Source organism: Strigops habroptila, chromosome 9 (assembly GCF_004027225.2).
Source record: "Strigops habroptila isolate Jane chromosome 9, bStrHab1.2.pri, whole genome shotgun sequence".
NCBI lineage: Eukaryota > Metazoa > Chordata > Aves > Psittaciformes > Psittacidae > Strigops > Strigops habroptila.
Window position 1 is genome coordinate 12,510,097 of NC_044285.2, and position 25,543 is coordinate 12,535,639.

The 25,543-nt window shown below is 35.0% G+C and overlaps 1 protein-coding gene across 2 annotated transcripts; it reads left to right on the forward strand.

Annotated features, from left to right (window-relative positions):
• Window positions 1-2,668: 2,668 nt before the first annotated feature.
• LOC115612630 (aromatase) lies at window positions 2,669-25,543 on the forward strand. 2 transcript variants are annotated; one of them, XM_030497142.1, is made up of 10 exons: window positions 2,669-2,808; window positions 11,649-11,816; window positions 12,786-12,936; window positions 15,108-15,262; window positions 16,470-16,646; window positions 17,455-17,569; window positions 19,454-19,568; window positions 20,200-20,362; window positions 21,794-22,035; window positions 24,130-25,448. In XM_030497142.1, exons 2-10 carry the CDS (start codon window positions 11,672-11,674, stop codon window positions 24,379-24,381), a joined length of 1,515 nt encoding a protein of 504 aa, XP_030353002.1. In that variant the 5' UTR covers window positions 2,669-2,808; window positions 11,649-11,671; the 3' UTR covers window positions 24,382-25,448. The 2 variants fall into 2 exon arrangements, with proteins under 2 accessions (XP_030353002.1, XP_030353001.1); XM_030497141.1 differs by lacking the exon at window positions 2,669-2,808 and having other exon boundaries at window positions 11,635-11,816; window positions 24,130-25,543.

Genomic DNA, 25,543 nt, shown 5'->3' on the forward strand with positions numbered 1-25,543 from the left:
TTTTGTGACATCTTCATGACCCATTCAACTGGCTTCTTGCCCCTGAATTACGATTCATGCACAAATTCTTTGTATCAGTAAACAGATACATAGCACTGACAGAAGAAGCGGCTCCAAAAAAACTTTAGCAGATTTTTCATTTTTAAGAATCAGTACTTTTGAGTAAATAAATTATCATGGCGCAAGGAATCAAAATGCATTTGTGTGGGAAACTGGCCAGATCATTCTTGGACTCCCCTAAACTTCAAGGAACACATGCTGACAAAGAAATTTTATTGGTTTCACATTCCTTATATTAATTTCTTATTTTACCAAACTTCATTCTGAGGCTTTTAAGAAGAATATGAGTAGTTAAGTAGTTTAATTCTTACCATTTGCATGTATAATAAGGAGTATCTAAGGATATAGATGCTTCCAAATTAAGCTAATATTTGTTTTAATTGCAATTCAGCAATAGCGAAAGAATGCCTCCCAGAGCTCTTTTTCCAATAGCCATGTTACTAATAATATTAATATGAATAATACTAATACTACAGCCTGAGCCAGCACCTATAAAACAATATACCATCTCCAAAGTCAGCGAGTGACAGCTGCAACCTCACAAAGGTTGGACTTATCATAACTTCCTTTATAGCCTAGGCGGAACACAAAAGCAATGAGATGTTTGCAGTGGCAAAAAATGCTGAGTTTGACTTTTAATAAAAATATGTGGGGAACTCAAAGAAAAACATGAAAAAACTAGCAAGCAAAGTTCAACAGAAGCTTCTTCTCAGCAGCTGAATTTGGCATCCATGAAAATTATCCATCTATTCAGAACTGTTCATATTAGTTTGTCCACATTAACAATCTATGAGAAATATACCATGAAATGGACCGAAACTAGGCTAAAAATACATTTCCTCCAGAATGTAAATATTCCAGTCTACAAGCAGTAAAAATGTATGCTGGCTTGTTAAAAAATATTCATGCATGACTTCCCCCAAAACTTTAGGTAGGCTTAAAAATTAAAATCAGCTATCACCTCTTTTTGAAATAAACCAATGTAACTTCAATGCTTTCAAAACATCAGATATTATACAACAGGCTTTAACCATTACTGTGACAAGCTCTAAACACAGGACACAACAGAATTGTTCACTGAAGTTCTGCCCATTTCTGCTGGTACTGCAAACAAGTCTCTGCATAATAAATAGATATGGAAGAGTGTGTGCACGTGGAAGAAGAACAAAAGAGTTCAGTTCTTGGATTGAAATTATGCTGGCTTCTGGTTTTGTAAGCTGTGTATCTTTAATGAGGTTGCGGTAATGCCGGAAACGTTTCCACATGAATTCAGTCCTTATTCTCCCAAACTGTCTGCATTATTTATTTATTGGCTGACTGACTTTAAGAAAGGCTTCTCAAAAGAGATTGTACATTCAATAAAATTGTAGGCCTTTTCCATCCTTCACTGACTTAAAAATATTCCATCACTGGACCTATTGTACGTAACTCTTAAATAACTTTTGTTCCAAGTGAGATCATAGTCCTTCAGATGTAAGACCCTTTTACCCGTTAGATGGGTTTTCTTATTATAAGTGCTCTAATTTGTTTTATTTATTCATTTTAAATGCTAATGCAGAAGCATTGAGTGAATTTGGAAAAAGAAGAATGAAAACATTTTATGGGAATCTTTTACGTTTATGGCATGACAGTGAAAGACAAGGATGCAGAATGTCTTCCTGCCACAAGACATAACATGGCCTTGCTGAAAATGGACTTGAGTGACTGGATTTTCTAAACTTGAGAGCAATAAGCAAAAAAAGATGTTTCTGACCTATTTCACAAAGCAGTCTCTTTGGACTCATAGGGGTATATTTATAGAAGAGGCAGCCAAGTCAGCCAAAGATTTCCCACAGCAGAAATTCAGGAAATTTGGACTTCTGTTGGTGTTTCAAAACAGTAAGTAACAGATGCAAGTACCTTATTCATACTTCTGTGTAATTCTTATCTTTTAATAACATCATCACCTTTTCCTATAGGTCTCTGGTCATTATTTCAATGATCCCTGTAATTTCTTAATGCAGTTCTTGAAAACATCTGGATTTCCATAAATTAAGTTTGTTCAAGTTGACCAGGGCTACAGCAAGAAAAGAGAAGGATCACAAAGCACAGAATTCAGCCCTTATCTTGCACAGTAATTCTGAAGAGTTAACAAACTGACTGGGAATATAAAGGAAATAGTACATACAAAAATACATAGGACAATCAGTAAGACCTCTCCAGTATCAATGCAAGACTATCTTAAAAAAGGTTAACAACAACATTGTGCATCTCAATTTTAGAAAAAACTTTTGGACTTCTCTTCCTTTCTGTTGAAAATTAAAAATGCATATAGATACGCTAGGCAAAGAATTAACATTTCTTCTAATTGCACCTGCAGCTAAATGACAAATCTCTTCTCCTGATATTCAGAACCAGTGAACCTAATTATAAACTTTGTTTACTTTTCTGGTTTACTCTCCAGTTAAATTCTAATCAGCATTAGGCATATGGACATCTATCATTGGCTATTTTGCCGCAGATATATTGAGCTGTAGAGGTAAAATTACAAAATTTTCTTTTCAATAGCAATGCCCCCTGATCTATTACAAAAAACCCACAAACTTCCATCTCTAAGCAACTGATCTCTTAGCAACAAGAAGCACCTGCATAAAAGATGCCACAGAGAGTGATCACCAGAAAACCTATTCAGATCTTTAAAAGGAGCACATCAGTAACAAAGATAGCACTCTTCACCGGTAAAAATTGAGAAGTACCAAGAGAACTCAGGTAAATTTTTAATTCATATTCTACCATTTTTCTTCAAACAGTGTAAGTAGGACATTACTGAAATGTTTTTTATTTTGTTTTTGAGTGGGAAGTATGCCTTCTGGAGCTGCTTTGATCTGAGTTACTGTAATTAACTGTGTAAATTATATGTTGCCACTATCTAAATAAAGGGGGCTTTTCTTAGTAAAAAATCTGCAGGTCTTAAAACAAATTCTTGATATTAAAATAACGATAATGTGTTATATAATTTGTAAGTATTGTAACAAAGTTTCTTTTTTAAAAAAATGGCAATATGGTCTTGCAGAATAGTCATCCTTAGAAAGTGCTCCCTTCATTCAACCTTTCAAACTGCTTATATCATATCAAGAAATTAGAAAACTTTTTAGGTTTTATAGATATGGGCTCCACTGATTTTAAAAAAAACCTAACCTGTTCAGTGTTTCTGTGGTCTCCGATTTCATTCTAGCTACTCTAAAGTGGATTTTGTTCCATTCACTACATTTCATGCAAAGATGTGACCATGACAAAGTTAGGGTAGAATTCATAGCATTGAATGGACACTGCCAGCTGTTGATGATGTACAGCAATGCAGAATTAGTTGGAAAGTAAGTGAATTTGGTTTCCAAGCATCATTTTTACAGCAGGCAAAAAAAAAAAAACCAGATTATGAGTGAGGTTAGAAAAAGTTCATCAGGTAGAACAAGTTTGGAACCGACAAAGATAATTTTTTAATTCTATCATAGCTTGATCTCTCTCATTTGTGGAAAACTGTTATCTTTCTTTAGGCTACTACATCTTAGTTAATAATATTTTCTGATTAATAAAATAATTTGCAGGAAGGATGGTTTGAGAATAGTCACACATTTTTCCTTAGACTTGTTTTTTCAAGTACCCAGATAAATTTTCTTCAGGATTAATTCATACACTTTGATAGAATACTAGGTATTTACAGCCAGAAAATAGTCAAAAATTTAATTTACATTTCTTATAGAGTGGTCCCTTCTATGTCAACTAACTTTTGCTGAAGTTGGTCAAAGTATTTGCTAGCAGTAATAAATACTACAGCAGAGACATAATCATGGCAGAGAGAGCTGCCTTCTATCAGCCAAATTAGAAGCAAAATTACCAACCCAATAGCAATAGCAAACTGATAGTAACTACATACAGACACCCTTCCTCATACAGGTCTGCTATGTCGTACTCGTAACAAGGAAGTCTGATAAAAAGCATGTTAGAGAGAAATTTCAGTTGATATCCACAAATCACTTTCTGGTTATTTTTGAGTTAATTAGAGCTGATGTTCTAAGGAAACATTGAGGTAGACATGCAGTACATTCTTACCAATACTGCAGAAGTTTGCTTATCTCCATAGCTCTTTTTGATGGCTTACAAGCACTGATATACCCATTCTGCTTCAGGAGATGTATGTTTCAGATGAAATTTTTTTACTATCTAATGTGGATGCTACTTTTCATGGACATTATGTTGGTTCCTAAGCAACAATGAGACCTTTTGTGAAAGGTACTAAACTGGCAAGTTATTTTTCCAAATCATACACCAGACTGCAATTAAAACCCCAGAAGAGGACACAGTCCAAATTCTAACTTCAGATCATTATTCTTCTGAAAGAAAAATCACCATATAATTACAGACTGTTCAGAAAACAGAAACCCTTATTGTACAGTTATTTGGGAAGCACATAGAGTACCTTGCCTCATACATCCATGTTGTATAAATAGCTACAAGAAAATAGTATGGACACAGATCAGGAAGAAGAGAGATGACTACCAGATTTTTAGTTACAGAGCAGGTTTTTCACTCCAAGTCCTGCTCACTACAGGCAATTGTGGTTTTACAAACTGCTGGTTATTTTGAAGGCTTAACACTCCAGGAAAGTGATTTTTCAGGATGTGAATGTTCATCCTCTGAAGATCAATTTAGACATCTAAAGTAATCAGAAATTTCTAGAATAATACATTTGAATCAAGACTTTCAGAATATCAGAACTTTCACTGGCTAGTCCCAAAGACAACATCCAGACCAACCTGACAGTATATTATAAATACTCTATTTTGGCAGCTCACTAAGCTCTAAGATCAACAGCAACATAAAAAGTTTGTTTAGCCATTTCAGCAATAATTCATCATCTTGGACAGTACTTGGTTATATGTCAGCAATATCAGATCTTGGGCAATAAGGGTCACTAAAATGATCCAGTAACTTCTTTGGAATGTTTAAAGGCAGGACTTAGAGCTCTATAGTACCAGAAAAATCACTTAATTAAATTCCAAGGAGAAGAGCAGCCTATAGGACATGTATTTAACTATCACCTTGCAGAAATTACAGCTCCAAGTTCATTACAGTGGCTTCAAATGGCTCCTCCATGATACCTAAATGTGTGTATAAATGAATCCCTGTTACAACTTCTGATTTAACCCAGAAGATATCTCAGTAGATGACCTGGAATGGCAGGCAGAAAGATGCCTTAAGTTCACAAGATGAAGGCTGCACCACCATATAAAGACACAGAAAAGAGGCACTGCCTTTACTACAGTTTTCCAAACAAGTAGTAATATTGAAATAGTCCTACATTCATAGAAAATAATTTTAATGTATTTGTTTCCCTGTCAATGGGTTCAACCTGCGTTGACCAATTAAGTTTCATACACATGCTGGTACTAGCTGGTGCTCAGAAAATTAGCTGAGCAAACAGACTCCAAACAACAGGAATGTCAGCATTTGCAACTACAGCCTTCTCTGCACCTTGAAAACTTACAGTACACTTTGAGTAGGAGAGGTGACAAGAAGTTGAGTTCTGTGGCCACTAAGGCAAGTAAGAAAAGCCCACTATTTTTTACAGTTGTGTATGAGCCACTGGTGGCCACCATTAACATATAACAAATATGCAGTAGCATTTTAGAAGTGATAGTGAAGGCAGCTGACAGAACTTAAAAACTCATAAAAACATACTCAAGGGATAGATCCTATTCTATTATGAAATGAGATAACGTCATAAGAAGGCTCAACTAAAATTAAGAAAATTGCAATACCAAATAATAGCAGAGTCATCAAATCTTACAATTTTTCTTATCTACAGTACAGACATATTTTTTCAACACTGCGTAGTCATGGATATGTTCTGCATTTCTGTCTCAACTGCCCTCTGACACAACTTTAGGCTCCCACCTCCTCCTTTACTTGTGAAAAGCCCTTTTAGATTGCCAGGATGACCGTTATTAAACTCCCACTTCTAAGCTTCTGCTAAAAGCTTCTCCGCTTCCTTTCCCTCTTCCTCCTCCTCTAACCTGAACAACAGATACATTTTTAAGTACCATTTAAATCAGATTTCATAAGCAAGTGGTATAGGATCATTCTACAAGGCTGTAATAATCATTCAACCTTGCTAGAATATATTTCCTTAGCACTTAGGTATGATAGACCTCTACAACTACAAAAATTCTAGCCACTGACTCAAACTCTAGAAATGTCTGAGAAAGGTAACTATATATTCATATATGTGTATTCATGTTCACATCTTACCATAATCATCTTTCTTTTGAGTTGCAAAGGATTGAATTAAAAGCAGGAAACAGACCTAAACAAGTCAGAGTGCTTTCAAAAAGCAGAGCAATATAAACACCTAACTTTAAAAAGGCTTCTCTGCACATTGTGATTGCAAATGAAAACATCTATAATAAGACACACGTCTTCAGGACCAAAGGATCAGCTCACTAAAGTACAGATTCAGAGCAAGTGAAAAATGAATAAGAAAAAAAAATATAGTCAAAGACAAAGAACGTCATAACAAGACTAACACAATATCAGATGACCAATAAATTGCGATAGAAATCTCTCAGTGACATCCCCATTCCATTCTGAAAGAATTACAGCATTAGAAGAGGCTACAGAATATCAGAGAGCAATTTCTAGGGTGATGCTAAGTAAAAATGCAATCTGACACTTACAGAATAACTGCACAGCTCAGTTTACAAGGAGCAGTAAGCACTCCAAAGTTTAATAAAGTCTTTTGATGTGTTCTTAACTTTAAACCCCACAGACTTCCAAGGGAACAAGACAATCTCTGTGTCAAGGCTTATGTGACATATGCTATACACCTGGTGATAATTATCCACTTCAAATTAATTAATTGCTTAAAAGGAATGTAACTATGTAACAATAAAATTTTTTTTTTTTAGTGGTTTTTACAATAGGTTCCACGCAAATGCAACTAATTTTACAGTAGTTCCACATATGACTTCTTATTAAACAGCTGGGAACAAACAGCTGGCAATAAAATCCACAATTTAAAGACAATGTTAAAATAGCTGTAAAATAGGTATATATGTCTTTCATCATGAGCTCTATTACAGAGGTCTGACATGCAGTTAAGAATGAGAGACAGTTCTCATCCTATGTTAACTGCTATATTCCCAATACAGCAAGACAATTACATGCCTAAAACTAATTAAAACCAACTATTTTATTTGTCAAAATATACTGTGTTCTTTTTAGGCTATATCAGCATTAGCAAACACCGTGGTACAATGGGAGCAGATCTGTGAAGCAAAACAGCTGGTAATGATTCACTCCCTACACTATGCACATTTCATGGGAGTTCACTTCAGTATAGAACTAAACTGTTTTTGTCATTTGAATCCCCATTAAAAGCCAGTGTCCTTGAGAGACAGCTTTGGAATATATTACTTGGTTTATTTCCACCCCAAAAGACCCCAGTTTGCATGCTCCAAGTTCTCCTGGGCTACTGCAACTTCAGGCAGCTTCCACAGAACAAATACAAAAAACCCACTATTTACCTAGCTAGGCATTAGCCTTCTAGTTGTTGAATGCACACCAAAAGCTATCTACATACTTACATGTAAAAGGCTGAACCTTTACAATCTGCATGAAACCATCAATCTTTACTGAGAGAAAACAGACAACATGTAGAATCATGGTCTAGAAAGAAAGGAAGGCTACAACATCTTATCTGGAAAAATAAAGACTTATTGGACTTATATAAGCCAATAGATTTATTTTCATGTGAAATCAGTATATTTAAAACTTTATTTTTCCAAACTGTTTAGATAAACCTAGGTCACTTCTTCAGATGCTGCTAGTATTGGTCACTAACGTTTGGGGATTTATAACAAGTAGCAGATTTTTCTCCCTTGTCTCTCCTGACAGAGGAGCTGCTACAGAGAAAAGAACCAAAAATGGTTCTTCAAGAATTTTCAGGCTGTTTTATGAGGGCCTGCTCAAAATCATGAGTAGTTTTCAGCTCCAATTCTAAAATATTATACATAATTTGCTCTTTTATTGGCACAATGGTTGAATACAAAGCTTTAACTGGAATAAAAGGGGTCAGAGTTGTCCTTTAGATATATTCACTTTTTTCTTTACTGTGGAATGTCATAATTCATCATATCACTTTTTGTAAGAAAACGTTTAAGAGCCTGGAATTTTCTCACAGATCTTTATAATCAAGATTTACAAGCCAGTAATCTAAAAGGCCCTCTGCTGGCAGATGCTTTTCCAGTTGTTAAGATCCACAATTCTTGTCAGGTCAGGCAGCCTGTGCACATCCATCTATATTTTGTCACAAAAGCACTACCTTAGCATAAGTCTCTTTTCTCTTTTAAAATTTTATTTTTTAAAAGCTTTTGCGCCCCATCTCTGTCCCCCCTTCATTATATAAGTAACAGAACTAACAAATCCCTCTGATCAGACACATACCTCAACCAGCTGCAAGGAAAGGAAAATTATGTGTAGAAGACTTCAAGACAAAATGAGAAAGAATAATTAAAGCTGCCTTCATGCACAATGGGCTCTCTAGGCTTGTTCCGTTTCTAAACTTCTTTAACCTATTCAGTGTCCACTTACTTGGCCGAGTTTTTATTAGGAGCAATTGGACAGTTCTTAAAAAACACAATGGGTACAAGCAGGATGAGCAGTTAGGTTGAAATACTTTTAAACTGAATTTTTCATGGTCCAGTTGGCTTTTGCAATTAAAACAAAAAAGCATTAGAAATGCAAACCCTGAAAGTGCTTGGATCATACTCATTGAAATGAGGCAAAGAACTTGCCATACAAGAAATGTCAATTGTTTAAGGGCTTGAGGAGCCACTTTGACTAAAAATGCGACTGCTTTAGATCAGTGCAAGAGTATATGAAGGACTCAAATTTAATACAGTGCCTTTAATATCTTTTATCTACATGAGCGCATGATCCAGCATATAAAAATCATAAATTTAACAGCAAGGTGTACACTGATGTATTAAATATCATATCACAGCAAAAAAAAATTTATTCCTTTACTAAAAAAATTCTCTGCCAAAGCAAAGATAAGTTTTAGCTGTGAATAACTAAGAACTGAGCAAGATCAAAACTCAGGGTCAGTTTTCAGTAAATAAAAGGGGGAGACTCATGCTTGCAAAGTACACCATGCAAACATACCAGCACCTTGAACTCTAGCAGGGCTTAACCTACAGATATTCATGGATACATGTTTGTACACATAGATGTGTTTATTTCCTACCACCCAAATGCATAACCACCTACATACTTCTCTTCATAGGGAATAAGGGGCAGAGAAACTACTGTACAGACATACCAGAATATCTTGAAGACGAAACAAACAACAAAAGCCAACAAACATTAAAGCCTATCTATTGCAATGGAGTACAGAGATGAAGTTCATTCAGATCCAGAGAGAAAGCAATGAAAAAGTGAAAATAAGTGCCCTAAGTGTAGTTACTTCCTTCAATAATGCTGTAAGCTCATATAGTGAAAGGCACTGGAACTAATAAAGTATTTAAATATATATACAGGCACATGTTTGTTGTGGTAATAAATAGCACTCAAGGAAATTTAAAGCTAGCATTTTTCCTTGTTGAACAAGACTCATCAGTGCGCAACAGCACATTAGTGAAACTAATAAACCCCATTACGAGATTAAAAATGCTTGTGATTACAAAAGCATTTTTCACAGCATGCAGGACAATACAACAGTTGAACATGTACAAGATATGAGAGTCTCCATGTACATATCACAAGAGGTGTACTACTAGATATTGGAATAGCATGCATGTTTCTAAAAGGTCACCTGGCATATTGTGTCATGGTCATTTTGGATCACAACAATACCAGAAGCCTTGCACAGCAATCACCCAAAATACTGGAGTGTTGCATGCACTTGGAAGGTTTTGAGCCACTGCTTGCCCCCTTCCCAGGGTTTTGCCTGTCCACTATTCATTTTCCACTTCGATCACAATTACCAATCTTCCTACTATTTAGAAAGCATCCATCACATACTTGGTTTAGTTTAATATAATTATAACACTGACAGTTGCTACAAAGTAAGCTCTGCTTTATTCTTCAGCCTGAGACCAAAGCACAAGATAAACAAGAAAGCACTTGCTGAAAGCAAACTGTAACTAAAAGCTTCCTATTAAGTAGACACATCTTTCAATTTTGAAATACTATTGCAAGAAAGGACAAAGCAAATCTGTTCTCAATTATTGCCAGAGCAAAACTAAGAAGGTGCTTTATTGACAAATTACTGTGCAGATGCAAGAAGAATCTGTCTGTGGTTACGGAGAGGGACTCTTCATCAGGGACTGTAGCAATAGGACAAGAGGTAACGGGTTTAAACTTAAACAGGGGAAGTTCAGGTTAGATATAAGGAAGAAGTTCTTTACTGTGAGGGTGGTGAGGCACTGGAACAGGTTGCCCAAGGAAGCAGTAAATGCTCCATCCCTGGCAGTGTTCAAGGCCAGGTTGGACAGAGCCTTGGGTGACAAGGTCTAGTGTGAGGAGTCCCTGCCCGTGGCAGGGGGGTTGGAACTAGATGATCTTAAGGTCCTTTCCAACCCAAACCGTTCTAAGATTCTATGTGAGCTATCATTGATAGACTAACATCTTCCTTCTCAGGCACAGTCATCTTTCATATTTATGATTTAAGTCAAAAACATGCAAAACAACTTTGAAGGAATCCTTATACTCCTGCATTAATAGGCTTGTCTATTTGCTTGGTTTTGTTTTCCTGTGTCAAGTGCTGGTTACTGCCTGAGGAAAATCATGGTACCAGACATTCCACAATCCTGGTTTTTTGTTGGGTTTTTTGGTTTTGGGTTTGTTGGTTTTTTTTTTTTTTTATGGCATACACTATATTTTTCAAATTAATAGCAGAAGAACCATGAAGAAATACAATACATTATATTACAAAGGTTGACAATACCAAAAAAAAAACCCCACAAACAACCAAACAAATAAAAAACCCACCACCATAATACACTGTTTCAAACAAAAATCTGGGGTACGCTTTATCTGCATCATGAAAAACTACTGTAGTTATTCTGAAAAGTCAAGGAATCTGACCCTACGAGCATGTAGGAAGAAAAAAGCTAACAGAGACAAAAGCTTGCAAATTAACTCAATCAAGGCTTCCATATGTGCTAAAAGCTTAATTTCTTGTGTTTTGGTTCAAAATTTCAAGGAATAAACCTCAATATTGGCCAGTCAAGTCAGTATCAGAGATAAGAGGTCTGTCAGCCAAAGTATCCAAAACTATGCTTCAACATCAAGGTCAGGAAAGCTTTGTTATTTCTAATCAAAGAGTGTCTCTGCTGCATGTCTGTTTTGACTTCTGACGTAGCTTGTCCCGGCAAGCAGTCCAGGCGGCAGTCATCACTCTCAGTATAAAATGAAGCTACCTCGAGTTAATTTGCTCATTTACAAGATCTACAAAGGGGTTTGAGAGGTACCAACTGAAGCTGAATATATCTTTGAAAATACAGAGCTTTGAAAAACTCTATCTCTTTCCCCTTTCTCTCTCCCTACAGAAAAGCAGGATCTCTTGGAAAAGATGGTACTGGAAACTCTGAATCTAATGCACTACAACATCACCAGCCTAGTTCCAGATATGATGCCAGTGGCTACAGTGCCTGTACTCATTCTCATGTGCTTTCTGTTTCTAATGTGGAATCATGAAGAAACTTCATCAATACCAGGTAAATTACCTTTTTTTGTTTGTTTCTCAAATTTAAGTGAGAAAGTAATGCTGAATAATGACTGCATGCCAACAAAATTTACTAAGAGCCAGTTTCAATAATACAGTTTTTTCAAATAATTGATAAAAGAAATTGGGCTCACTCTAACCTCAGAACTTTCATAATAAACATGGCTTGGCCTTATAAGTGTATGACATTCAGTTTCCTTATTTATTATGTATATGCTAAAAAGATATAATACCATCTTACAAACTCAAGATGTTCATATTTTCATGTGCATTATAAACTAATTTTTACATGCTTTAAGTTTAAAGCTTTCTAATTTGTCTTTACTAGACACAAACTATTATCTAGGAAATGATTCAGATTTTAGTAGATTATAAATTTTTCTCACCATGTTTGGCATCGAAGACCCTAAAGAACAGAAAAACATCAAGTGTTTTTCTTTTCAGAGGGCCCTTTCTGTAATTTTTGGGGTTTATGGTAGACCTTACTGATTCAGCCTATATTTCATTAGATTCAATGCAATGACATACTGCATGAATGAGAGCAGTGTACACATCTCACAAAGGTGTTCGACAAGAATAATTCTAAACCAATGCAGAGGCAACTGAATGAAATTCTGAGAAAAGATCTTCATCAAACATCCTTCAATAAGCTAAAACTCTTCAAAAGTTAAGGACTTGTTAAAATAAAAAATTAACTAACCATATGCATTTTTTCTAGATCATATCTTCTTTTTAATATGTAAACATAAAACAGAAACATAAGCAATCTCAAAGCAGTAGTTTGAAATTGTACAAAGAAGTAATTAATATCATTAGTTGTAGGTACAATGCAGGGGCAAGTTTCTCCAATGCAGACTTTGACTGTCATGTCAAAAAGCTCCTTTCAAAAGGGTGATGCTCCGAGGTTTATTCTTGTCAGTGAGCACTGCTGAGACCAAACTTTTCCTACCCTATTTCTTAGGGCCAGGATACTGTATGGGAATCGGACCCCTCATTTCACATGGGAGATTTCTTTGGATGGGAGTAGGTAATGCCTGCAACTACTACAATAAGACATATGGAGAATTTGTGAGAGTTTGGATCAGCGGTGAAGAAACATTTATAATTAGCAAGTAAATCCTTATTTTCTATCCTTAATAATATGAAGAGTTCTGTCATATTTTTACAACCTCTTTGCTATTTTTTTTTCTAAAGTAGAATTAAAGTTATTGTTTTCAAAAATTATCCTAACATCAACCTTTTAATTCCTGCTGTTCACAGACTTTTTTCTAACCTGTTGTTTCTTTAAAGATTCTGCTATTGAAGTCTATGGGAATTCTCTCATTTTCTTTGTGGAAAGGAAGATTAAGCACTGTGGCTCAATCAAAAGAAATGTTTACAATCTCTTTTATTATTCCATTTAACATTAGGGTTAGGTATTCTATGGGAACCTAGACTGACTGCAATGCAGTATTAAGCCAAATTTTAGTTTCCTGGGTTCTTAAATTTCTCCTTAAAATGGGAGTAACGCTTGAAGATTATGGCTCCAATTCAGCAACTTAATTAAGCAAATGCAGCGTTATAGGATTATAAATAATTCCACCCAAATTAATAGGATTACTCATAAACTTCAATTATACACAGTATTAAACATAACTGCAGTCTGTCATTTTATTAGCTGTAGTGAACGGTTGCTTTATTCTTACACTGGATCTTCTGGGTGCTTATGAGCTATGCCATGAAAAACACACCCAAAAAATTAACAATGTTTACCATGTGTAATTGATAAAGAATCATAAACTTTTTATTAGAGATGTCAATCAATCTGTACTAAGCTTTCATTGTGTAAAAGCTTTTGAAAGACACCATAGTAGAGAGGACTATCACAGGATTTGCCATGTGAAGCAAGTCAGCTTCATCTCTGGTTTTACCTCAGTAAAAAGAGGTAAACATGACAGAAAAACTATTTACATTCTTATCCTACACACAAGTATTGCAAATATCAACTAATGCACTGCAGAACTAAATATAACCTGAATTTTGTAGAAGCATACTATTTTCTCCAATGTCATCTGAATTTTGACCATGAAATCTAATCATAATGAGATACTAATGCACAGAGAGAAGGACTCGCAGTCTCAATTACAGCAGATGTTGTCTTTTGGAAGACTTAATTAAATAGTTTCGCAGGGAAGATATGCTTATACAAGGTCATATGTCAAAACCCTTCCTTAAAACATTATTATGCGTCTCCAGTGTAGATGTGTGGAATAGAAGGAAGCAAAATGAGCATCCTGCATTTTCCCATTCCTTAGCACAGCTGACGTAATTCAACATCATCTTCTTATGTTCATGAAAATATAGATGATGTCCCTGAATATGCAAAAAGCCTTTAAGGTTAACTTTACCTTTAGTGATGCGAAACTAGGGTAAAAAAACAGCACTACAAGTCAATAGCAAAAGTCCTATGTACTCTGCTTGACTGAAAAAATAACTTAAACCCATGTAAGAAGTCTAGGATTTGATCCGTAGGTACGCTACATGGTAAAGAAAGTAGCGTATTGTTTCATTTCAGTCTCTGTTCTGATTTTCTTTCTTTTTTCTTGGATTTCATTTGATCAAATTTTCACCATGTCCATGTTTCTAAAATGCTATCTCCCTCTAAAAGAAATTGTGTCTTCAAGCAATAATGCTGGTCACACCCTGTTTGCCAGCATGTGTAAATAAACCTTGTCAACTGTAAAAAGAAATACACATATCACTGATTTCCCTAACATGTCTAGGAATATTTATCCCACACATATCATCGTATTATAATGCTGCATGGGTACATCTGTATTTATGCTTTCTGTATGTGTCTGGGATTGACCAAATAGCTACAAAAGTATAGCTGTAATTTAATATACATCATGATGAAATTATCAACTGTCAAATACTTACATCTTATCTTCAGAAATATGTGACATTGGTCATTGCTTGAATATATCATATATCTACATATTCCTATCTATACGCACTATTCAGATTAAAATATTTTTGAAACCATTTGCATTTTAACTTAAAAATACTTTTAAATCTGAACAGAATACATTATTGCTTTAATATACAATCCGAAGGCATCTCCTTATCAAGATTCTTAATTACATAAAAAGAATAACATTTAAGGTCAAGCATCATCTGTCCTACTAAATTAAGAATGTAAGTCTAATTCAGAGCTATAGAATGACAGTATAAAATGTCTGTGTACAATCTATGAAACAGTATTTTTGGTTTGGGCTTTTTTCTCCCTCTGTTTCTTTCCCAGATCCTCAAGTGTGTTCCATGTAATGAAACACTGGCATTATGTTTCTCGATTTGGGAGCAAGCTTGGATTACAATGCATTGGCATGTATGAAAATGGGATCATATTCAATAACAACCCAGCACACTGGAAAGAAATTCGACCCTTTTTCACCAAAGGTAAATCAGTGCACATTAATCCACTGCATTACTATTTCTTCAGAAATGCTGTTTGTCCTTTGCAAACTTAGATTGCAGAAATCAGTTCTCTTTACATATCCCATAGAATTATTTTATTGCACATTCTTTCACACTTATCCTGCTTGGTGTGCTATTTGAAATGCAGATTTTTAATCTCACCCAATGAAATGGGTGTTTTTACCCTACAAGCCGTGTTTTTAAATGCTTTTACATTTCAAGTCCAGCACTTACATTAGCTCATCTGGCACTTCCATAAATGTAGTTGGGTGTTCCTGTCCCAGCTCTAGCTTCAGTTCTAACTGGGAAAAAAATAAAAAATAAAAAAAGAGCTTTCATTTCAAAATTAATTTAGAAAATTTCACAGCACTTCTATTTATTAATCCTTTAATATACTAGGAATCAATGTAGTAACAGAGAAGATTGAATTAATTAACATCACTAAGTTGAAATCAAATAGGAAATTCCATAAACTCCCCCTTTCCACAGACTGAAAATTTCCAGCCACCTTAGAGCCTTCCTAACAAAATTGTCACACTTGTGCTGCAGGCTCCACAGTTCAGAAAAGATTCTCACCAGCTGAGACTGCAGTAGTTTGACAGTGATTCTGAAATCTGAAAATTAAAAAAAAAGGAGCATCTAAAATTATCCACTGGTTTAAATTTTCTAAATTATTTTATTGGTATATCTGTGGTCCTCTATGATGCTTGGGCCTTTCTACATGATTTTGCTATTGAAAAATATCAGCAACTTTGTACTGGTTGAAGTTGGCTTGAATTATTCCATTTATTTATTTTTCTACATACTCCTAGAACTACCAGTTCTTTCTATTTACAAAACAGACCTCCTCTCTTCTCAATTACAAACATTTAATCCTTCTCAATATATATTAGATAATGTCCTTGAGGCAAATATTTTCCCTTAATGTGGTATGAACCTAGCATAAAATTTGTGAGATAAAGTGGCTGGATGCAAGGCATATTTGGTTTTCAAGTTCATTGCCATTTTAACTCAAAATATTTACATTTTTCTTTCAAAAGATGATAAATCAGTAAGTTTCAAAATGGTTTTATACCAGTCACTCACACGATGTCTTACATTCTATTGACACCATTATCACCAATTGATTAATTATACAGTAGGTTCAAAAGTTAACCAATCTTTTGATAATTTTGCACATATATTACAGCTCTGTCTGGTCCTGGTCTTGTGCGTATGATAGCAATTTGTGTTGAATCAACAATTAATCACCTGGACAAACTAGAGGAAGTAACCACTGAAGTAGGAAACATCAATGTGTTGAATCTTATGAGACGGATCATGCTTGACACATCTAACAAGCTTTTTCTTGGGATTCCTTTGGATGGTACCAACAGCTTTGTTTTTATGCTTTATGTGGATCTAAAGTGCATGTCCAAGGAAAACTCCTTGACATCACTCACCAGTTTTGTTCCAGAAAACAGAGCAAGAACAGACTTTCATAACACCATGTTATTAATTGAAGTCATAGAATCATAAAATAGTTAGAGTTGGAAAGGACCTTAAGATCATCTAGTTCCAATCCCCCTGCCATGTGCAGAGACACGAAATAAATTAGTCATTTCAGTTATAAGAAGAATTCTATATGACTAAAAATGGACATTAACTTGCCACATTCACCTTAATAAATAGTACCATTTAGAGGAGGCTTTTTTATGCACTAAGTTGGTATGATACCAATATTATATGCATGTAAGAATTGGAAGTTTTTCCTTCAGACTAAATTATTTCCTTGAAAAGTTTGCCTGACAATTTATATCTTCTGTGATTTCTTTCTCATCCTCAAAACCATGTGACAGAAATAACATTATTGTGATGTTTCAATTAACCCATTTCAATATGCTGCAAGAGTTCTGCTTCTGCTCCCCTCTGGGCGAGCATTTGGCTTTGGTTCACACACCACTGTCTCCTTTTAGCTAGCTACCAAGAGTTTTTACAAAGATTTATACCTTTTCTACAGTGTGCTACAAATGTTTCCTAATACTATCTACCACCATTAAAACCAACCGTTTATCAAATTCCCACGAACTTAGAGTAGGGAACTAGGCCTTATTAATATTTTATTTTGAAGCATTGTGTTATTTGACTATTGAGGCTTATGTTTTATACTGCTTTTTGTTAACATTTCTTTTCAGAAAGTGCCATTGTACTTAAGATTCAAAACTACTTTGATGCTTGGCAAGCACTTTTATTAAAGCCCGACATCTTTTTTAAGATTTCTTGGCTGCGCAAGAAATATGAAGAGGCAGTGTAAGTATCAAAAGTTTTACAAATCATTCGCATAAGTCTTTCTTTCTACAAAAATTTTCCTCGATGTTTTCCTATGACTTTCAGAAAATAAATTGTGAAACTTGCAAAGGTGGCTGGCTGAAGTCCCCTGTCTGCAGACCCAAGATAGGATCAGAACAAGATTTGCCACGATGCTCTAAGTGGCTGATATCAGGGGACAAGTTAAGGCCCTTGTCTATTTAGCCCTATTTTACTCACCAAAATATTAGTTAATACCAGCTCAAATATGAAATTAAGTTGAAACCACTGGTTAAGTTCAAACAGACATTGAAAAGCCATCATATGGTGTGAAGTTACATTTGCCGTTGAGTCAAAGACTGTCAAATAGTAAGCAACAGCTCATCAAAACAAGAAAACCCATCTACATTCATGACGCTGTCCTAGAAGAGCTCATCCCTGAGCATAACTCTATTTATTGGTTCCCTCAACATGCATTTTTGAGTCAACAACTCATTTTTTAGTTAAAACTTGGTACTCAGCATGATAACCCGTTTCAAGGTTTTTTTTTAAAAAAACCTTTATTTGTTCCTAAATAAGGAACAAACATATTTTGCCATCTTCCTCTTTGCAAAAATACAAAATGCGTCTTCTATTTTTATGATCCCATTTTCTGTCTTCTGCCAAAAGAGAACTGGCTATAAAAAGAGCTGGCAATCTATTTGTTCATTTTGGATTTGGATTCCATCTAGTGAGAGAAACTACTACTTATGAAGCATATGTAATAAATCATTTTAATAGTGCTATGTAACAGAAAGTCTTTAAGGGAAAGATAAAGGTTCATCTAAAATAATTGACAACACGTACAAACTAGACACAAGATTTCGCTTCTCTAACATTTGCTTGCTAGTTTTATTACGGCACTGATTAGTGCTATACCCTGTGATTCTAATAATAGTTAACTGTGATGGCCCAGTTATTGCTAGAAAGCCCCTGCAGGCAAATATCGATGTTTCAAAAGCAATCCCATTAAAATGGGCTTATTCATAAATTTCTACTGCATAAAAATTATAAAGATCACTAGACTTAACACAATACAAAGAATCACCTCAGGGTATAATGACTTCTGACATTCTTCTGATAAAGTTTGCAAGAAGGACTACTTGCTATTTCTAATACATAAAAGATGTTAGAAATAATGAGAACTTTACCAGGTTTGAAGTTTTAAATACATTTACCCCTTCAAAGCCAGCCAAATTTTCTATCCCAACAACAACAAGCACAAATAGAAAGCCTGAGGATTTAATTCAAAAACTTGTCAAAATACTTTTTAAAATGCATTGCTTTCAAATCTATTGCTAATTGAAAATCCCAAATAAAATTATAAAAAACTGTTGGACATTGCTTTTTTTACCCCTGAAATACAAACTTTTGACACAGCATTAAATATGAAAAATTTGGATCAACCCTACTTTCAAGACAGTCCAATATTTCTAACATTTTCCTACATTTTTCTAACAATTATTCCTCATATTCTCTCAGTTCATTTTATTAGCTGATAAAATACAGTATAAAATAGAAGCAAATAAACAAATCCTTTAGAAATGTTAATAAATCTTTAAAAACTCCATTAATAGAAGATACAGACATATTTTCATCCTTTTCAGCCTATCCTGTAAAAAGATTTTAGTCCAAACTAATAAGCAATTATTTGGTAAGAAATAAGAAAACACACTTTCCCTTAGTATTATTACTTTTGCAGAGAACCACATAGCCACTCTTCGGAATATTTAATTTCTGCCATTGTTAGAGAACTTCATTGGTATAATCTCTGTTTCTAGTCACACCCTAGTGTATACTAGAAGTCTGCAGATATTTATCAATATGTTGGATTTCATCTGTTTTCAGCAAGGATCTGAAAGGAGCAATGGAAATCTTAATAGAACAGAAACGACAAATGCTTTCCACTGTTGAAAAGCTGGATGAACACATGGATTTTGCATCCCAGTTGATTTTTGCACAGGTATTGGCAATGTACTCAAAATATGGCTAACCTTGATTTTTCTGACATTCCTGGCAATAACAACACAGGCTTTGCAACTTAAACTTCATGCACCTATCTCAAAGTCATGTCTTCATAAAGAAATACAAATCAGCTGGTTCTGTGGAGTCCCTAACAGTGATTCAAACATCGAATATTTGCATTTTTGGGAACAGGTGCTTGTCTGATTTTTCTTTTCATGGCTTAAACAACATCCTTAAAACTCTTACATCTATCTCCACTCTTTCCCTAACCCTTGTATTTTATCTTGATTTATTGCCTTTTGTTGCAAAGGCTTCAAATGCTATGTAAATCTTATCTTGCATGATCAAGCTCACCAACTCTGTGAGGAAAGGCAATAAATCAGTAAGAATCTGAGCTAAAAGCAAACTTGCTTTTCAGTAAGATAATACACACCCATCAAAACATGAGGTTTTTGTTTTTCTCCAAAAGAAAAAAAAAATAAATGCACATGAGATAGAAAGACTGTCAGGATTTTTACTTTTGTTTGAAACAGATACTCTAGATCCTTCCCATTCTAGTGCTATAGGACCTTTGTTGGCATCAGAGATCAGCAATCCACGTTTTCTCCAAAATTTCATATTTATTTCAGAACAGAGGGGATCTGACTGCTGAGAATGTGAACCAGTGTGTGCTGGAGATGATGATTGCCGCTCCTGATACTCTGTCTGTGACTCTCTTCTTTATGCTAATACTGATTGCAGAGCACCCCACAGTGGAAGAGGAGATGATGAGAGAAATTGAAACTGTTATGGGTAAGCAGGATATGCAAAATTGGTGATGTGGGAATATAATTTTGCTTCAGCAGTGATCGGATTTTGAGTATTCAAAGGCTCAAAATTCTGCTTTCTTTGATCAGAAGCATTTGCTGTAAAATACATGAACTACCATTTTATACAATAGATTTTATTCAAGGTCAGATGAAGGGAAATGAGCAATTCACAAGATAATTTCAAATAGGAATCATCAGAACTGACAATCTATTAGAAAGAATACACTATATTCACTCCTCAGCAACAGCACAGGAAATCAGTGCTTGCCTAATAGGTTTCATTGAAATTTCCCATTTACCTTGAAATAGCAAAAGGGGACACTAATTTCAAATACTTCTAATCATCAATATTTCTTTGTGTATATGCAGAACCTATCTGTGTTTCACTATGTCTGCAGAAGGGAAAGAGTACAGAAAATTTAAATTATATTCTGCTGTCATCCATTTTTATATCAAACTGGTCTCCTCCAAGTACTAACTAATAACTATTCAAAACACAATCAAGACATTCCAAATTTTGATTCTTCCCCTTCTCTAGACTTGATTCGAAGCCTGCACTGGACTGATATAGAATCTAATTTCATTCACTCTTATTCAAGATTTACTTCTGGTCAGTTAAACACTGGAAAATATATGACAATTCCTTTACTCTTTTTCCAAGGTACTTTTAATAAACTTTATTTTATTGCTTTCATGAGAGTTAAGTACTCATCTTTCCTATTTCTTTTTGGTAGCTTTGATTTCTAAACCAGTAGCATGTTTCCTTAAGCAAAAGACCAGCTGCGGTAGCAAAGCTGCCTTTTATATTGGAAACCTACCACTGTAGGTAAACTACCCTGTAGTTCTTGAACTGCTTGTGGCTTAAAAGTTAAAGTAAGGCTCCCACTGGCAGTCCATCATGGCACTGTCACTGCTGCCAATGGCATCAAGCTGGGAGGAAGTTACTCATGGTAGCTGAAATAGTCAGGCCACAGTAGCACCTTGCTGTACATCCAGTCAAACCCAACCACATGATGAAAATCTAATCTAATCTATGAGGTCACCATTCAGTTATCTGCAGAGTATTCCCAGATCCCTTTTGCTGTCGGCTCTCAGAAGTTTTCTTTGTTGTGTCTTGTTGCTCTCAGTCATACAAAAGTCAGGGAAGGACTTTCAGAGTTTCGTCACTGACAAGAAAGCAAAACAAAGACTGGTCTTAAGAAGGTGAGAAGATCATAAATTAATAAACTAGGGTTTATGCTGATGAACAATATACCAGATTTCCAAGATACGTAAGGCTACATAAAACTTGTTAGAAGCTGTTGGATACTCCTACCATTCAGGACCTGAGAATCTTCCAAAAATATTTTGTATTTGTACAATGAAGCTATTAAATTCCTAACCAACTTTTTCACCACCTGTTTTATTCCACAAGGTGACAGAGACGTACAGAGTGATGACATGCCGAACTTAAAAGTCGTGGAGAATTTTATTTATGAGAGCATGAGGTACCAGCCAGTTGTGGACTTGATCATGCGAAAAGCTTTACAAGATGATGTAATTGATGGCTATCCTGTGAAAAAGGGGACAAACATTATTCTCAACATTGGACGTATGCATAAGCTTGAATTCTTCCCAAAGCCAAATGAGTTTTCTCTTGAAAATTTTGAGAAAAATGTAAGTTTCCCATCTTATTTCTTACAGAAAATTGGGTGTTATTTATTGACAATGTCTCTTCCTCTTATTTTGATCAAGAACTTCGTGACCATAAGACTGCTTTCCCTTTGTCTAGGTGCCTAGTTAGCTGTACATCATCATTATTGAAGCTGGGCAGATATTTTCCTATCAAAGTGCCTTTTAATTAAAAAATAATTATGATATCAAAACGAAAGATTTCCCAAACATCTTAATTTTAATTGAAATTTCCAATTAAATTTGTCAAAGACACACATAGTTCCCATTATATCCCCTAACACTAAACAAAATAAAGAGGTTTCATGAGCTAGAGACATGCAAGTAGCACAAAACACTGCGGCCGTGTGAGGATTCTCTGGAGAGATGAAGCAGTATAGTAATTCCTGAGAGAGTGAGAATCTAGCACCCATTTTTTTTAATTCCCAAATAAAAATAAACATATTTTATAGACCCAAATTAAAATCCTAAATTGAACCAACTCGGCACTGCAGACATTGAGTGACTCAGTCCCAGTTCAGCACAGCATTCTAATTCAAGTTATATTCTAACTCTCAAAAAACCGAGAGTTTTCTTTAGTCTACATTACTGAGTCCTGTATCAAAAGCAATAAGTGAATTTTCACCTATGTGCAATCCTATCACAAATCCTGGAGTACCATTTATGCCACCCACAGAAAAGAGCACTAAACCCGGTAAACATTTCTAAACCTGGTTAACAGCAAACTCTGCACTCAGTATTGAAAATAGATCAAGAACAAAGTCATAGTAGAAAATTCAAGAAAAGAGTGATTAAGTTTATTGAAATAACTACTCGCTGTGAACTGTTTCCATTTTGCCACATATTATTTTCATTCTAAGTATTTCTATCAAAATGGATTTCTTGATCATTTTGTAAGTACATTTTGCTACTAAAAATATTTCCCCTTGACCAAATGTTTAACCACACATTTTCTATCTGACTTGATGCATTCTCTTTGCCACACAATTTTTCTAGCAGGCACAATTTTCACACAGTTTTCTAAGTGAATAGCAATCCACACAATTATTTATGATAAGATGGCATTGTTAGAATCCAAACATTTTTCCATTTTCCCAGGCTGTGCATTGCCATTGTGCTGTAGTGCCAGCTGCTGTACTTGCTCTGTATTATAAACACTTGTATTTACCTATCATTTTTTTAAAAGTACAGCTCAGTTTATTCGAAAAACTTTAAATGGAGAATATTTTTCAGTCTGAAAATGAGAAAAAAAGGACACTTTTTTCAAGATAATTTAATATAAAGCAACCTTTTCTACTCTATTCTTCAGTTAAATAGGAAGTCAGAAGACAGCCAGTTTTAAAAGAAAACTACACAGATGAAGAATTTATTTATTTATTGAAAGATTTGCTTTTTCTTACTCATAACAAGTATCTTTGCACCTCATTAGCAGTACTATTCATGCCACTGGCTGCTTTGGATAACTGATCTACTCAATGTCAACAAAAGCAGGAGAAACTGGCTGTGCATTCTTCAACAGTTCTGGGAATCCTGCAGTTCACATTTTAGTTGATAGAACAGGAGATAATAATTTTATAAGAATTATCTCTCTATTAGGTATCAAATAAAATTTTCACCATCACATTTTATGACAAATTAATTCTCAGGAACACTAACTTTTCAATGACAACTGTAGTAGGTTCATGGCTTTATGATTATCTTTAGACAAGGCATCAGCCTGTTTCTCAGATATTTATGAGCTTCATAATGAACGTTTTCTGAAAAATGTTTTTAATGAACTTTAATGTGGGTTGAAGAGCAAAAAGCTTCACTCTATTTCACAGCAGAATTCAACTGCTTAACCCTACATTCACTGCTATCTTAGCATTTCAAATGGTATACCTTTTCTAGGCATGTCTCTATTTCGATCTGACTTCGGTGGGAGGGCTTTTCAGTGTAAAGGAAAGAAGTAATTGCTCTTAAGAGATTCTTTCCACAAGTTTTTCAGAATTAATGTACTACAAATTTAAATCATAATTTTCACTAGTTTTATGAAGAAAAAATTGTCTTAAAGTTTATTCCTCATGTTATTCTGTGCAGGTTCCTTCACGCTATTTTCAACCCTTTGGTTTTGGCCCTCGGGGCTGTGTAGGAAAGTTTATTGCCATGGTAATGATGAAAGCAATTCTGGTGACTCTTCTGAGACGGTGCAGAGTACAGACAATGAAAGGAAGAGGCCTTAACAACATCCAGAAAAACAATGACTTATCCATGCACCCAATAGAAAGGCAACCGCTGCTGGAGATGGTTTTCACACCAAGAAGGAACACGAACAAGAACCAGGGTGACTAAAACAGATCAGCTTTAATTTACAGGGCTTTCTCAGTCAGAGCAACTAAGAAATACACATCATTCCTAGGTAAAGTTATAGAGTAAAACATTTTGTTGCCCCTAAATGGCTACAACTTCAGCTGAGAACTTGTTCTGCCCACACAGCAGAACCAGGTTCTGGCCACAGCTTCAAAGTAATAAAGAAAGACTAAAATTACGAAATAATCCTGTTGCTAGGTGATGCCACAATATATGCAGGATTCCTGGCTACTTTCTAAAACCATCAAGTTCAGATGATGTTATGCTTTGCTTTTCAAACCGTGCAAGTTCAAAGGTTTGGGGGTCAACAAAAGAACATGCCTGACGTGTTTAATTCCAGGACTGCATGAGTCCCTCTCTTCCCAACCTCCTCGAAGCTGGATCTAGCGGTATTTGACTATTGCAAAAGCTCTAATTATCTATTTTTGAAAACATCTGTATGAATAATATCAAAGTTGATTTTAAGACTATGAAACAGTTTAAAATATTTAGGACATATCTAAGTTATAAAAATGTCTATACAAGAAGTCATTCAAACATTTTTCTTTACTGTGTTTTGCTGTTATACCATGCTGCTTGATACCAAAGACTTACAGTGTCAGATAGATTTTACTGATGGTAATAATTTCCAGAGTACTGGGTAATAATGATAGTCAAGATAACTGTTTTTAAAAGTCAACATTGTGCTATAGAGTATGCAAGAGAGGATCTGTAAACACCTTGGTAAAGACCATTTTAGAACAAGATGATGAACATGTAACATTACCGCTAGTATTACACAGGAGCCAGGGGGGCAACACTCAGCTCCACCTCATCTGGTTAACTGTAGAAAATTCCCACCTCACCTCAGTGCTATATTGGCATAAACCTTTGGAATATCTAATGTAACTTCTACTTCTACCATCTCCATAGCCTTTAAACTAGGAAATTGTTAGAGCTGTTGGGAGAAGAAAAAACAAACTAACACAAAAAAAACCCAAACAGAAACCCCTACCCTCCACTCTCTCTCTCAAAAAAAAAAAAAAAAAAGGAAAAAAAAAAAAGAAAAACTTAAATCTCATTCTTGTTCATTCTGTATCATAAAAGACCAAAAAGGGTACTTCACTGGACATCCATTTCTCATTTGTACAAGAACTTTAAAAAG